Genomic DNA, 16,706 nt, shown 5'->3' with positions numbered 1-16,706 from the left:
GCCTTCAAGAGGCAGCTGGACAAGCATCTGTCAGGGATGCTTTAGGGTGGATTCCTGCATTGAGCAGGGGGTTGGACTCGGTGGCCTTGTAGGCCCCTTCCAACTCTACTATTCTATGATTCTATAAAGGCAAGGACTCCCCCCTGGAAGAGAGAGAGAGAGAGAGAAAACTTCCTTCCAGGATGGAGCCATAAAAAGAAACCCTGAAGGCCCCTCCGTCTCCCCAGCAAAATCCACAGGGAAATACCTGTGGGGCTGGGTGAGGTGAGATCTGAGACTGGGGTGTTTTTTCCGTGCTCAACCCTCACTCCCTCGCTGGCAGTGGAGAGGCGCGTTTGAAAAACCCTTCCTCCCTCTCCTCTCCTCTCCTCTCCTCCTTCCACACCCAGTTTGGCTTCTGACATCACCATCGCTTCAGGAGGAGGCAGCCGGAGGGAGACCTTCAAAACAAGCCGCACTTTCTGCTTCGGCCGCCCCAGCAGCCGGACTGCAGTCCCCGTGGCCAGCGCCAGCAGCCGGTGAGTAGCCACAACTTGAGGGGGGGGCGAGGGGGGGAGCTTTAAAAAAAGCTCAGTTCTTCTCATATATATGTATGAGAAGAACTGATAAACTCCTACATTTATATATCTTCTCATATATCTCAATGTAGGAGCCAGATGTGAGCAGCAGGAGGGGGGGGATGCAGGCAAAGGAAACCGGATCTTTGTGGAAAGGTGCTTTGCTGACAAAGGAAGAGAGAAAAATGGGGAAGGGGGGGCGGAGAGAGAGAGAGAAGTTTGCAATTTGGGACAAACAGTTCCAACCCCGAGCAAACCTCCCCCTCCCAAATAAAAAAATAATGGGAAAGCCAGCCCTGCCGTCTTTCTGCCTGCCCGATCCCTTCTCTAGCTGCTTATTTCGGGCGGGAGGGAAAGAGATCCAGCGGGAGATCCAAAGCAGCCCCCAGTTTGCGACCGTGCCCTCCTGACAAAGGAGCAACAGGCTTGGAGTTCGCGTTGCGAGGGCGTCCTCGGGGGAAAGAAAGAGAGCAAGACCTCAGCCCGGCGGGGCTCCTCGTATTGCTCCACGTCGTTTGGAAGTCGCTCTGTCTGAGTCCGGGAAAGGGAGCGGCCGGGGTGGGGGCGTGGGTGTGTGTGTGTGTGTGTGGGGGGGGTCTTTTCATTTTTAAAAATCGCTCTTTCCTGGCGCAGGAGAGCGACTCGTAAGCGGGGTGGGTGGCATTCCTTGCCTTTAGCAATGGGCTGGCTTCTGTCTCCCCTCTAGTGGGGCGGAATGGGATGACCAGTCCACTCTGCAGAGGCACCTGGCCACATGTAAGAGCGTGGGCCGAGGGTCCATTTAGTCCTGGTTCACACAGTGACCAACCAGCTGCCAACCAGGAACCCACGGGCAGGAGAGAGGTGCAACACCTCTCAAGGTGGACCCGGAGGTGGACCCTGGGAGGTGCAACACCTCTCAGGTTGCTCTTCTCAAAATGCAAACTGCTTGACCAATAGAGGAGGAATGAATTTGGTGCAGGTGTATTACGTTTTCCAGGGTGGCTTTCCCCAACCTAGGGGATTCTGGGAGTTGCACTTCGAACACATCTGGAAGGGGAAGGCTGCTCTATGGGGTCATTTTCAGGATTGTGCAAAATGTCAAGCATACATCTGTCCATGTGTAGGAGAGATAATTTGGCCTGCCTCTTAGATTCTGCATGTTGAAGTCAACGGGGTTTGCTGCCCCGGCCCCCCTTCGCCACCCTCCACAGGGGATTTGCATGGGTGGAACAAGTTTTGTGAAACAATAATCAAAATGGTGTCCCCAGATGCCTCTTACAAACTGTGAGACCAGGGTTGGAATGGGATGGGCAGATGTGGGATGCTTACTGCACCATTCCTAAAACTGGTTCTCCAGGTGCAAACCTACAGCACACGCCATGCACACAGACACACCAATCGATCTTAAAAAAAGCAAAGAGCCATTTCAAAATGGTTGGAATGAATGGACCTGTGAATGGGCCTCTGTGCACATCCAGCCACGTGGTCTGCATCCTAGTGGGTCGGGAGAGGAATTTTAGGAGAAATACATTTCGAGAGTGATTAGCTCGTTGTTGTTTTGTTTTCTAAACTGTTGAATAAACAAAGAGGCAGTGAAACAGAGTCTAGACCGCGTGAATGCCAGTCAGAACAAGTGTGATGCAATCCGCTATATTTCCCTACAAACTCACTGCGCGATGTAAACCTTTGTTTTTGGGCTGTCAAAAACACACACGCAGCCCTTGGAATTTTGGCCTGGAGGGAAACAGTCACGGAGCCAAGTCCATTTAGGGGGACTGGGCACAGTTTAGCAGCAGTGATGTGCTTGGACCACACTCAGTTATAAGGTTTAAGAATCCCACCACACACACACACACACACACACACACGTCCCTTGCTTCGATTGTCGTTTGGACTGTGTCAATGATGAACTGGAAATCTTTGGTCTATCATGCTAAGTAGAAAGGCAAGGGGAGAGGCCCTCTGTTCATGTACAGAGGTGCATTTGTTTATTACAGGTAGCGCTGTGTCTATTTCCTAAAAGAAAGGGGCGTGCCCAAGGAAGGGAGGAGCTTGTGCTAAGTGGGTGTGGTTTACAGGGGAGGAAAGATGAGAGTTTGGACCCAAACCAAAATGGACCATGAGAGTGTCCCTCACCCCATGGAGGAGACATCAGAATAGTCACCTGAAACTGAGAACCCATCTAGAGGGCACAGGTGGAGCTCTTTTCCCCGCCTCTCCTGGCGGAGTCAAAGGATGTGCATTCAAGGGTGGATGGCTTCAGTACCTGCAAACATTTGTTTAATGCCGTTTCCGTTGATTTAGTTCCGGCGGTGCGTGGAGCATCTGTCAGCGAGGCTGTGAACGTTGGCCGTTGTGAAGTTCCGCCTAGGAGTCCCCGGATGTTGGATGCTTTCCCCCTGGTACTATGACTCCGGGCTCACCCATATTTCAGACTTGCTTATCTAACTGAAAGGGGCAGCATGGCTTCGTGAATTAGATTGTAAGCCTATGCGGCAGGGTCTTGCTATTTACTGTGTAATCTGTACAGCACCATGTACATTGATGGTGCTATATAAATAAATAAATAATAATAATAATAGTGAACAGAACCTCACACATTGTTGGAGCAAAGTAACGGTTGAGTGGTGGGAGCAATTACACAGCCTAATTTTTGGCATTGTGGGCTTGCTGGGTTATCCGCGGGGTTCACTACAGGGGTGGGCAAAGGTCACTGCCTTCTATGCCTCAACTTCCCCATCTGTAAAATGGGAGTGAGGGAAACGCGTAGCCAGTGGAGCCTGGGGGCTCGGATGTCAAGGTGTCGGTGAATCTGCTCTGGGTTTCAATCAGAACCAGTCAGAAATCTAAAGGAGCTCTCCATGGTGCTTGGATCACTCCTTTAGAGTTCTGACTGAGACCTAGAGTGGATTCCCTGCCCCACTGACTTCGGAGCCACCAGCCTCCACTACTTGTAGCTCACATCACAGGACGCCTGTCCCCAACCTAGCAGCCTTCAGATGTGTTGGGATCGCCCAGGTTGCGGAGGGCTGTCCTAGGGCTTCTGCAAGAGACGGGGGTTGTGAGGGGCTTCATGCCCTGGGAACGCCCACTGCAGGAATTCCTGGACAGCTGAAGACCTGGATAATGGCTACTAGCCGTGTTGGACTGAAGAAGCCCTGCGCTCAGCTCTAGTTCATGCGCACACAGACTTGTTTTGAAATCCAACCTCTTCAGCTTGGGCTGGGTGTGGATGCCGAGATGGACTCCATGCGCCGTGACACGGGCCTGGGTAGGGGAAGAGCGGGTGGTACGTGCATCCCTTTTCACACCTCGGGGTGCGTGTGACGGTGCAGGTGTGCACGGCCCACCTCCCCTGATGCAAAGAAAACCCAAGTCTATCCTGTGTTCTTATTGTTAGGTGGTAGATTTGGGCATTTGCTGTCATTGTGTCGACTGTGTTTGGTGTATTTAGTGCACCCAGACTTGTATCCAAAGACCCACAATGGTGCTGTAGCTCAGTGGCACAGCTCATAGTTTGCATGCCAAAGGTACCAGGTTCGAGACCCAGCATTTCCACCGACGGTTGGGGAAAAACCTCCTCCTGGAGCCCTGGAGAGCTGCTGCCGCCGCCAGCCATTATCCAGAAGATGCTGCTCTCCACGGACCAAAGTCCTGGCTCAGTAGAAGCTTCTTGGCTTCCTAACAAAGGACTCTGCCCCACGGGGTGTGCAATCTAATCTCTGTCCAAAACCGCATATGCATTTTCAAGTGCTTGAATCACACACAAGTAATGCCTCCCCCCCCCACCCTTTGTGTTGTAACCTGCTTTTTAGATATGGTCTGTAAAATGAATGAATGGAATTTAAATAGGACAAGTGTCACAAAAATGCAGGGAAGTAAAAAATAATAATGCCGTTATCGAGCCAGCTTCTTGTAATAACTATCAGTTGGTTTAAGCAGGCTTCATAGCCTGTCAAGCAAGCAAGTGGTACCCATGATGATGATGATAATGATGATGATGATGATGAGGAGGAGGAGCAGCGGGGCTCCCTGGCAGTGAGAACGTAGGCTCTTTGATGGAGGGGCCCCATGGAGGGCACCTTGCCCAGGGGCCTTCCGAAAACGAGCCGGCACCAATAAGCAGCTTTATACATCCTTGAATTGTCCACCCTCCCCAGGCAGCACAGCCCTCAAGGCGCAGAAAAATTTTGCTCAGGCTCTGCCTGTCCTTGGCGTGTTTTCTGGCGCGCCTGGCCCTGCCCAAGGTTGGACGTCGTTGCACCAGGGAGAGAGGAAGCCATGCAAATCACAGCAGCAGGCAGGCAGCCCCTCCCTTGCTGGCTTACCCCAAGGTCGGTCTGCTCCGTTAGCCTTGTCAAGAAGCAGGTTGTGTTGCAGCCTTCTGAACAGGGCCGTGCCAAGGGCCGCTGCCCAGAGCACCCTGGACTGGCTTCCTGGCCTCGCCCCCATGCAACCTGCTTGTTCACCAGCCACTGGCTCTCGCTCAGAGCAGCTGGGGGCCACGTTGGCGAGGAAGAAGGTCCATTCAGGGGGTCTTGCCCAAAAGCCTTCAAACCCGAGTGCCCACCCTGCTTCTGAACAGGGCAGGAGCCTTGGAGTGGCCGAGGTGTCCGTGAGGGGTGACCTCTGCTGGGAAGTGGTTCTAGGGCCAGGTCCCACAAAGCGAGGCCTGTGATCTTGGCCGTCTGGAGCAGCTGCTTTTCCGACCCGCCCGCCATTCTGCCTTGCAGGGATCCTGCCAAAATTTGCAGCCCAGTTAAGGCAGGAAGGAATCATGCAGGCCTGGGCTGCGGTGACCTTCCAGATGTTGTCGGCTTCCCATCAGCTCGAGGCAGCGGTGAGCGCTGACGGGCATCGCTGGGTGGGGAAAACAGAGACGGCGCTTTCCTCCCTTTCTCACATTAGCAGAACTGGGGGGTTCCAGTTACATCGATCGGGTATAAATTCAAGATGGGGAAAAGTCTGTTTTTCCGTAACAGATATCAACCAACGGAACCCACTGCCACTGGCCAGGCATGATGGGTGTTGCGGTCCAATACATCTGGAGTGCTTTAGGTGAGGGAACTCTGCAGTCCTCCAATCCCACGTGCTTGCAGAGAAGAGTCCAGAGGAAAAACAGCAACGTCTCCAGGGCAGATGAGGACGGGGGCTTTGCCTTTTTCCAAACAGAGCTGGAAACACACAACGGAACAGAAACACCTCTTCACCACTAGCTGTTTTCAGGTGTTGAAAATGGACGGGATGCTAAAATCCTAGCATATTTTGCTGCTCGAACGTTACATCTTTCCCAAGCCTGCATTGGCACCTGACCTGAGTGGCCTCCGCCCTCCTTCCACAAACCCTGGCCTTGGGTTTGTCCCGCTTCAACTAAGGCTCAGATTGAACTATTTGGAATTATTGTTCTTTGAATAGTTTCAAAACAGGCCTGTCAAAACTGTTTAGAAATATTTTCGCCATCCTTTCCAATCCACATTCCTTCCCTCTTTTTGAATATGCCTTGTTTTGACTGGTCGATCAGAAGTGGCACACTTCCCAAGGGCGTTTGGCTGTCCAACAGCTGGAAACGGAGCGCTGGGCTGGACCGATTCAAGAAGGCAATGCTCCGGTGAAGAAGGCAGAGTGCCGGCAGAAATGCAGGCTTTGTGGCAGGGCAGGGCTTTTATTGCGATATGCCAGCCGAGAGGTGGTAGAGTGGGTCAGGCGCTTGTAGGATTTCAGAGGGGTCTTGCATCATCTTGCGCCAGGATCCTCAAACTAAGGGTGGAGGTGCAGGGAATCCACCAGCTCTCAACATCAAATATGCTGTTGGGAGATTGGGGCAGTGCCTTCTGGGTCAGGGGGCAGAGCAAAGGGCACAACCCCGGATTTGGGATGGGACGGTCTTTGCAGAGAAGGCCTCCGTTTAAGCCTCTCGCCAGCTGCGGTCCAGGAACTGTTAAACGCGGGCCAGGGCGGTTTGCTACTTTACTGTGCCATTGAATGGATGACTCAGATAATCCTTCGAGGCATTTCAGAAGACTGTGTTATAAATGCGCCTTCACGACACATGCCCTTAGGTGTGGCCACGGACAAGGCGCTTGTTGTGCAAAGGGGGAGGACCGCTTGGCTCACGCCGCCCCGTTTCCTTCCGTTCTCCTGGGACCCCCATAAGCAGAGAGGGGGAGAAGCAGGGCGGGGGAGCGGTTCCAACAAGGCTGGTGCCTTCTGCAGGATCCTGCTCATAATGGGCTAATCACATCCTTGTGAGAGCCTTGAGGCTCATCACAAAAGGCACGAGGAAGCAATCTTTCACTCAGCTCAGATGATGGAATTCGGTACCACAAGACTGTAGTGATGGCCGCCGATTTGGACACATTACTGGAGGAGGAGGCGGCCTTGGTGCGGCTCGCGTTTCCCACTCAGTCCTCCGGCCCACTGCCTTCCGGCCCACATCCCAGCGTCCTTTGCGTGGCAACCCGTCTTAACTCCTTTGATCACTACCTCTGTGTAGAGCACTTGCTTTGTTCACCACTTTAAAAAATATAAAAAAAATGGTGCTCCAGGAGTATGCAAATGGGATCGTATTTATCACCACCCCGGGTCTTTTGCAGTGTGCAAGTGTACAGAACCGCTTGTCCACTCTGTGTAGTCTCACCTCGTCAAGTGTGTGTGTGTGTGTGTGTGTGAGAAAGAGAGAGAGAGAGAGAGAGGGAGCTTCACCCCATGTACCTGCTTCCCTTGGATTATCCCTGTAGTGCTAAGCTTTCACGGTTGTTGTTGTTTTTGCTACCAGGTGACAGCAATCCTTTGCATCCCAGGAAGTGAGTTTAACGGGGGAAATGTAAAAAAATAAATAAAATATCAACGGATGACCCAATTCAATTCAAATTTGGTATGCTTAAAGCTCTCCCTAATATCTATTACTGTGCCAATTTTGGTGTCTTTATCTTTAAAGCTTAAGCAGATGTAAGCATTTCTTTAAAATCCTGCTCCTGTGCCCCAGTGGCGGCTCGGAAGATACGCTCAAAAAGTAGGGGCTAAATACGGCAAATCTTTTGGCTTTATAGCACAATTAAGGCAGGATGCAGGGGAGTCCTTCACAGTCAGAGCTGATTATAAGGTGGAAAACTTCTGAGTCCTTTGCATGCAATTTGCAGTGATTGCACAGTATAAGGCTGGTGTGATAAAGCTTAGAGAGACACATCGCCCCCCACACCCCCAGCTCAAAAATCTGCATTGCTGCATTAACTGGAAGCATCAAGATTGAACAAGGGACCTTTGGTTCTTACCCTAGGCTGTAAATGTATGGAACCACCTTGAACATTGGTCCACTGTTGTTTTCAGATGTGGATATTTTCAGACCATAAAGGAAAAGGAAAAGGAAAGGTACAAGCTGCCACAAGTCTAGATCTGATGTAAAATCCTATTGATTTAGTTACGGTTCAGTGGGATGTTCCGAGAGAGAGAGAGAGAGAGAGAGAGAGAGAGAGAGAGAGAGAGAGAGAGAGAGAGAGAGAGAGAAGAGTCTGTTCTCAAGTTTCAAAGGCCTGCCCAGGAAAAAATAAGATGGGGTCGGGGGGAGAGAAGGAACTAGAAGAGGAAAACAGTCACATTGGGCCCTTGGAACAGAACAAGCAGCAAGATAGAATGAAGAAAGAAAGAAAAAACGAAGGAAGGAAGGAAAGACGGAAGAAAGGAAAGGAAAAAGGAAAGAATATTCAATTTAAGCAAGTCTTGTTTCTGTAGTTCAGGGTGGGGAACATGTAACCTTCCAGGTATTGTTGGACTGCAACCCCCATCATTCTTCACAATTGCCTGTTCTGGCTAGGAATTGCAGTCCAATGGCACGTGGAGGCTGTCGCGTTCCCCAACCCTGTTTCCAGAGAATTGTTCCAGAGAAAAAGCAAAAAGTAGGTGTGACAAAAGAGGCAAATGCCAGCTGAAGTCCATCCATGTGCACAGATGGCCCCAATCGTGAGTCCAGGCTTCATGCCTGTCCCAGGAGGTAGGCGCTGGGCATCGTTTAAGGGTGGCTGTCAAATCTGATCTGCATGGCCAGTCCCCTGGGAAACCTCTCCTGCACTGGCAACATTGAAAGGAAAGGGAGCCAGCCAAGGTTTTAAGGATGGCATTGAAGGGGCGCTGCCACGGGAAAGTTGGAGTGTATCCCATGCGGGAGCGTCGGAAGGCACGGATGGCAAAAGGCAGATGAGCCATTGGTTCCATATTGGTTGCATTTGCTGATTCCTTGACAAAAAAACAGGCATTTTAGTCATTTCTGGATGCAAATTCGTAGGACTGATGGTGTGAGAGAACAGATGAGTTAATAGGTATTTCACAACAACTTCCCTCAACACGTTACTTTCCAGATGTGCCAAACTACAACGGTTATCATCCCCAGGCAGCATGGCCATTGGTCCTGTTGGCTGGGGATGATGGGGACTGTATTGCAATGCATCTGGAGGGGGCCAGGCTGAGGAAGAGGTGGGGGGGGGGCTGTTTTATGATGCATATTTCTTTTAGGATTGCAGCGCTGAATCCATGAATCAGTTCAAGAATTTCTAAATGATTTCAAAGGTTTCCACCCATTAACTGGACAGTAGATTATTTAAGAAAAGTCGTTCTTTTCCATACAAGCACTTATAAAAACTGTAGCTGGGCAGGTACTATCTTAAAAGAGGTTCTCTGTCCTGTAGAAGGTGGCGCTTATAAAACATGCATCTGTTCTCTAAAAATAAGGAAAATATGCTTTTTGCTTCAGAAATATTATTTTTATCCATATGCAAATGTATTCAATAGAGTAATTGATTATTTGACTAAAACTCATAGGATTGATTGAAATGACTTTTATTTTCACCCTAAATTCATTCATATTCTCTCTCTCTCTTGCATTAAGTCCAGATACTAGAACTATGATGCTTATGAGAAACTAATTCACATTGTGTCCACCTCCATGGACTTTTCTACTCTAGCATTGTAGAAGTGATCGTTAGTTCATGGCTCCTCTTAGCTGATGGTTTAACGAATTCTGTTTAGATATGTGTTGTCTGTGGTTTTATGTAATTGTCTTTTTTTTGTATTTTGTATAATGTCTTTTTAATGGTTTTTAATTTGGGGGGACCACCCACAGAGCTTTGGCTATGGGGCGGTAGAAAAAGAAATGAAATGAAGTGATATACAAGAGCCCTGTTGGATCAACCCCAGAGTTGGGGGTGGCATCTCTGGGAAGACATGAAGGTAACAGCCCTGCCTGGCTACCTGTTCCCAGAATTTGGTAAAGATAGATGGCCTTCATGATTGGACACTCCATCCAGCTCTCATGAATACATTTTGTTTTGTATTCAGCAATTCAAGTTGAACAAAACCAGATGCTTAAGCAAGTATTAGTCCTGTCAGCCTATTTTGGAAATTACTTTAAAAAAGCAAACACTTCCCCCCCCTCCTACCACACAAGAACAATCCGACTTACTGCACTCCTCACAATGAAGGTTAGCGGCTTGTCAGGAACTGCCGGTTTTATTTTATTTTAAATGTAAAGGTACATAGTCTGGGTTGGGTTATATGGTCAAATGCCACAGGGGTAGCTTTGCAAACTGCAGATGTTTCCTTGCCTTGCCAAAAGACACGGGACATTGAATCTGAAGAGGATTGTCTGTACAGCACCATGTACATTGATGGTGCTATATAAATAAATAATAATAATAAGAGAGAGAGAGAGAGAGAGATGAGAGAAAAGGAAGCCTAAGAGAAGTTGAGTTGACAAAGGTGCAGGCAGTAAATTTCATACAACCTAAAGAACAATTTTAATAATGCTGAAGTGATTGTGCATGCCCTGTGAGACTTCTGCCTGTTTTTCTTCAAACAAGAAAAACAGGCAGCCCCTGCCAAAGGAAGTGAGGCAGGTGGCTACTAGGAGGAGGGCTTTCTCCGCTGTGGCACCCCGGTTGTGGAATGAGCTCCCCAGAGAGGTCCGCCTGGCGCCTACACTGTACTCCTTTCGTCGCCAGCTGAAGACCTTTTTATTCTCTCAATATTTTAACACTTAATTTTAACTTAAATTTTACTGTTTTAACTCTGTATTTTAAGCTTATATCAATTTCTGCTGCGTGGTTTTATCCTGGTTGTGCTTTTTATACTGTATTTTGTAATTGTGCTTTTAACCTGTTGGTTGTTTTATTGTGGTTTTAATTTTTGTGAACCGCCCAGAGAGCTTCGGCTATTGGGCGGTATAAAAATGTAATAAATAAATAAATAAATAAATAAAGAAGCCCCTATGCGCCAAGTTGTGTGGTGGTGCTGTTTTGCAGTCACGTATGAAACTACAGAATATGATTTTGGATGCTTTTACGTTTCTACCCCTTATCATTGATTTTTTAAAATTAAAAAATCATTTTACCATAGAAATCACGGAAAATAGATTTCTTTCCAGCCTTCTAACTTTATACCGAGCCTTCAGCCAATCTCATTTCTTGATGGGTTTGCTCAGCCGGTTTGTCTATTGCTGTAAATGTCTAAAAGCTTGACCAGCCATTCTTTCACTAAAGGAGGGATTGGATTCCCCCGCGCCACACAAGGAGCCCACACAATCTCAGCAGCCAACAACAAATTTGTCATGATAGGCTTTTAAAAATATGGAATGTTATCAAAAATCATATAAAAGAACACCGTCGCTGTTGCAAATCTATGCTTGAAACCCCCGCTGGTATTGGGGGCATAAGCTATATTTATGATCAGGAAAAGTTAGCTAAGGTAGGTGCTTCATTTAGCCAATGTGAACAACTCCAGATAGGGCTTTTATGTTACCAGCACCCTGAGCCATTCACCGAATTTTATTGGGGGGTGGGAGACATGTTGTTTGCCACTTTTAACACTCCCATGTTTCCCCCTCACTTCAGTCTTCCTTACCATGGAAAATCGGTTAAGAAAAGATGGAATAGTGGCACAAAGCCTACTGATTGGTAATGACTGGTAATTAATTATAATAGGTTGATTAAAAACTCCCATCTTTCTATTAGCTGGCAATGAATGTAGCTTATGCTGGCTGTTCGTGCTATAGGTGGTTATTTCTTGCGATGGTTTCAACATCTGAATGCATCTTGAAAAGGCAAGTTTAATTTAGAGCAGCCTTCCTCAACCTGGGGCGCTCCAGATGTGTTGGACTGCAACTCCCAGAATGCCCCAGCCAGCTGGCTGGGGCATTCTGGGAGATGCAGTCCAACACATCTGGAGCGCCCCAGGTTGAGGAAGGCTGATTTAGAGAAACAGTGGGCCTGTTCAGAAGACACCTTAAACCACGGCTTTAACCATGATGAATAAGCCTTTTTGCTTTATTCGCCATGGTTAAAGCCATGGTTTAAGGTGTCTTCTGAACACAGCTCGGCTTTCTGGCGTAACCACCATGGTTAAAGCCATGGTTTAAGGTGTCTTCTGAAGGGGGCCAGGATCTATAAGAAATAGTAGAACAGTATCTTGTAAAAATAACAAGACCAGCAGCAGCTTTGGGCAAAATTAAGACTTGGCTTCCAGAAGTTGTCATTGTAATTGCATCTTCAGAATCTTTTAGCAACTCTGAAACTCCCTTTCCACTTTTGTGTTTGAACAGCGTTATCTTCGCTTAAAGCAACGCTTCCCACGCAAGGATGCTGATCCTCCTGGCATTTATCATCGTCTTCCATATAACCTCAGCTGCACTTTTGTTCATCTCTACGATTGACAATGTAAGTTTCTCACCAGCTACAGTTTTTGATTGGCGTGTACGTGTGTCCAATCTGAAAGGTTAAAAGAGGATTTTCAAAATCGATATTGCTCTTGGAGCCTGACTGAAGAATAGGGAAATTGGATTTCTCAGTCATAACTTTCTTCCCATCTGTAAAATGGGGATAATGTCCATTTTGTCCAGCACCCCACCCCCCGCCCAGATATTAGCTTTAAGCTACAAGATGTGGACATCTGAAGGTATTTTGGCCCTGCCTCTTTTACCTTCAGTCCCGGCCACCATTGGGATGCAACCCCTGAAAGTTTATCTGAAACAGAATTTGGCCTTTGGGCTGAAAAATAGTTTCACCCCACCCTTAATCCTGCCAGCCACAGTTGGGACACCAGAGCTTTTGTAGACTTTCTACATGCAGTTTCCCCCCTACTTGATGTATAAACTAGAGCAGAGCTTTCCAAACTTTTCATGTTGGTGACACACTTTTTAGACATGCATCATTTCGCGACACAGTAATTCAGTTTTACTAGCAAACCGGAGGTTAAACTAACCCCTTATAAGAGATACGGACACATACATAAATTGTAATAACGAAATGTCTGGGGACACAACATATCTCATGAAAACCTTTCATTTATATTTTTAAAAATATATGATTTGCAAGATAATAACATATATTTCCAAGATTTTTCACATTGAACCAATTTTGTCGAGCTGCGATCGAGCGGCGGTTGAGACGGTGTTCTATCAAAAAACTGGACCCATGGAATTTCTCGAATGCGTTACTTCAGGTGGAGCCGCATCACCAGAAGTGACGCGGAATCAGCTGTTTCGACCCAATTATGCATCCGGCGCATGCGTAGTACCTGTATGATCCCTTGACTGTGGTGTGCATACACGGATACGACGGAAGGGGAATATACTAGTGCACCATACTGATCGGCACCTTTGCTGCGTAAAAATGCATGCAAGTTGGTCTTGCTTATTTCACAGAGACTCAGAGGTTTCTCGTTACGTTCGAGCGACACACCTGCACACTGCAGCTGACACACTAACGTGTCGCGACACACAGTTTGGAAAGCTCTGAGCTAGAGTGTCCATTTCCCCCTGACATGCACACACCTAGAAAAAGTAAAGGGGTGCACAAGGCAGGGCGGCGGGTGGCCAGATACCCTCAGTAAAATCTCCATTTACCCCCATACAAGCAGCACGTAGACAATTCCCCAGCCCCCTACCCTTGTCAGCTCCAAAGAACACCGATTGAGTTAATCCCATCAAATCCAGACCTCACCACGTAGGGGAAAGGTTCAGTACAGGTATGCAAGACAAAGGACATCTGGGAGCAGGTATTTCATAGCAATGGCAGTAGCCAGATGCCCTTCGCCCCCGCCCCCACAGCTCCAGTGCCACTTAACTTCAAGTGAACATCGCTTAAGGGCACTTTAACACCATAGGTCGGTTGGAAATAACACCGACCAGTTAAACTCAGCCAAGTCCTCAGGACTCCCCCCTAGCCACATCACCAACAGGAGAAGGGCTGCAGGCAAATCACATGGCAACCTCAGCTGCAATTCCCCTTCTGACCACTGCATGGAAGTATTTAAGCTATTGTCCTGCCCCAGCCCGGTGTGACCCTGCCTTTGCCACACGAGCGCCCGGTCATCTCCTATTCTCGAGAATAAACGTTTGGAGCCCAATGCCTTGACGGAGATCTTTCGCGAGTGTTTCATTATTGGCTTTTGGCACACTCAGATTTGGCATAGTTTATGCAACATACTAGGATGAGAATTTCCCTTTCTGGAGCAAAATGTCCCGCTGGAGGTTATTGGAACAATTTGATTATACAAAGAATGCAAAATAAGCACAAATGTGGACAATGCAACCCCTGCCACCGGATACAGGAACTGTACATATAGCTAACTTGAAAATGGCAAACCTAGTTTTCTCATTCCCAATAATAACAACATTCCTTCTTCTCTGCCTTTAACACACCTGCTCCTCACCTACAACCACCTGACTTCTCACCCCAAACCCATTATGTAGTAAAACATCCCCTTTTTATACACCTTATCTAGCCCCGCCCTCTTTGGGGGCGGCCCAGATTTTACACACCTGATGCTTGTGCAGGTCAGCTGACCATCTGGCTGCCCCACAGAGATAGGAAAAGGTAGAATTACACACACTCTCTCCACTCCTGGTTTCTGTTTGACTGCTGCTATATATCACCAAGGCATGGCCCAGGCTGATGCAGCTGCTAAAAAAGCTAATAGTCTTAGTCTGTATTTTTAAAAAAACATAGTGTCCAAATCTCACAAGAAGTACAACTCCACTGCATTAGTTAGGTTGTGTTCTGAGTACTGTGTCTGTTTCTGGGTGTCCCATTTTAAGAAGGACATTGACCGGCTGTAGTGTGTCCAGCATAGGGAGAAGTCTGGAAACCAAGTCCTGTGAGCAACAGTTGAAAGAGCTGGGAAGGTTTCTGCAGAAACTGGTGAAATTTCCTCTTCATCACCACAGTTAAAGCTGCAGGTGCCCTGCCCTCTTTTAAATCTGGTCACTCTAGCATAGCTCCTGCAGCTTTAACTGTTATGATGAAGAGGGAGTTTCATCAGGTTCTCCATATATACAAATGACACCTGCTGAAATTCCCTTTTCTATGCAACTGTTAAAGATACAGGAGTCCTGTCCTCCTTTTTATATGGTCACCCTATGCTACTTAGATATAAAAGGCTTCAACCAGTAGATTAAAATACGTGTTTTATTCAACCACAAAATCCTGAATCCAAACCCCAAAATAGCAGGTGGCAGCAACACTTCCTTCAGATACTTTTGGTGATTACGTTCAAACTGCCAAACTATTTCCCTGCAGCCACCAGCCAAGCGGGTAGTGGTTTTGTGTAGCTAGTAGCCACCAGCCTTCAACAGTCCTTTGAGCAAGTGGCAGCGTCCATCAAAGCACCCCTTCTTTTAAAGGCATTAGCTGGAAAAACAAAACCCACCTCTCCAGGTCATAGAATCATAGAATAGCAGAGTTGGAAGGGGCCTACAAGGCCATCGAGTCCAACCCCCTGCTCAATGCAGGAATCCACCCCCATTTTGCACCCCCCTTTCCCAGTTTGCACTTCTAAGTGCTTTTCCTCTCATCCTTTTGCAGGCCTGGTGGGTCGGACCTGGTTTCTACACAGATGTTTGGCATCGCTGCTTCAATGCCTCTAACTGTACGGCGCTTGACAACAACTTCCCGGGTGAGTGACAAGGTGGATGGCCCTGCTTACTGGGGTGGGTGGGTGGGAGGGAGGTGGTGGTGGTGGGGAGGGGCTGGGACCCAAATTGCTCATGACATGTATCTGGTACCCTACAAATGCTAGATGGGATAACCCGGAAGTTTATTGAGCTCTTGGTGGGCTAACAGATGTGATACAAGTTTGGCCTTGTGGGTCATGCTGCGACTTACCAGCTGTAAAGACTCTGCCTGTTCCTCATTTTGCTCAGTTCTAAACCACTGAAATATTTTATCCCTCTCGCCTGCCAAGTCAATGGCCCTGTTCAGACGACACCTTAAACCACGGCGAATAAGGCAAAGGTGTCTTCTGAACAGGGCCAAAGGGAATGGCATTTTTATTTATTTATTTATTTATTAATTTATTAGATTTTTATACTGCCCAATAGCTGAAGCTCTCTGGGCGGTTCACAATTTTTTTTAGCTCTGGGAGCATCGCTTCCTCTTAAAGAAGCTCATTCAGCGAATCAACAGTGTCTCTGGGCTTGGTGGACCAAGGCCCCCATCGGGACTCCTATGTTCCTGCCTTCTTAAAAGGAAAGACTCACGTGTTAGAAGCTATTTTTGAAAAAGGGAGAGTAAGGTGTGGAGAAAGGGATGTTCTCCAAGCCCTTTATCTTTTCGATTGCCCTTTCCTGGACCTTTTCTACATCTGGTGTGTGTGTGTGGATATGAGTTTTCATACCCCCCTCCTTCCCCATCTGTATTTTAAATTCACCCACCCCACTTTATAAGAATTCAATGGTGAGACGACTCTAATGCAGATGTCTGCCCGCCACCCCACTTGTATCTGTAGATATTCTGATTTTGCATTAAATCCCTAAAGCATAACAGGAGGAAGGGAGGGGTCCGTTGCCGCCCAATTCCAAGGAGTTCCTCTCTGCGGAAGCTGCATTTTGGGGGCAGGAAGTGGATTTGGGAGAGCTGGCAAGAAACTGACAGCTTTTTTATTGTCACTCTGCACGAAAATTGGCAGGGGAAGTCGCTGGCAGGATGCAGGTGGGTCTTAAGGAAAGCTGGGTGGAAAATAAACTTTAGTCAGGGAGGCCCCCCCCCCCCCAAGATGGTGCAGGGAGGGAGCAGATAAGGACAAGCAGCACCAAGAGCGGATTCATGCATATGCAGTTTCAGTGAGGGGTGTTGGTCACAGGGCCGCTGTACACCAAAAATCCCATCAAAAATGCATTGTGTGCAA

General features: G+C 47.9%; 1 protein-coding gene across 1 annotated transcript in view; it reads left to right on the top strand.

The window, feature by feature from the left end:
- Nucleotides 1-429: 429 nt before the first annotated feature.
- The window catches only part of EMP2 (epithelial membrane protein 2), a 20,147-nt gene continuing 3,870 nt past the window's right edge, over nt 430-16,706 (top strand). Inside the window, exons 1-3 of the mRNA XM_063143398.1 lie at nt 430-518; nt 12,124-12,238; nt 15,386-15,476. Of these exons, the coding sequence (XP_062999468.1) occupies nt 12,161-12,238; nt 15,386-15,476 (169 nt within the window). The 5' untranslated portion in view covers nt 430-518; nt 12,124-12,160. The remainder of the gene's footprint in view (nt 519-12,123; nt 12,239-15,385; nt 15,477-16,706) is intronic.

The sequence above is a fragment of the Elgaria multicarinata genome, chromosome 17 (genome assembly GCF_023053635.1).
Source record: "Elgaria multicarinata webbii isolate HBS135686 ecotype San Diego chromosome 17, rElgMul1.1.pri, whole genome shotgun sequence".
Lineage (NCBI taxonomy): Eukaryota > Metazoa > Chordata > Lepidosauria > Squamata > Anguidae > Elgaria > Elgaria multicarinata.
The sequence above is the reverse complement of the archived record's forward strand: the minus strand, read 5'-3'. Positions and strand labels throughout refer to the sequence as shown.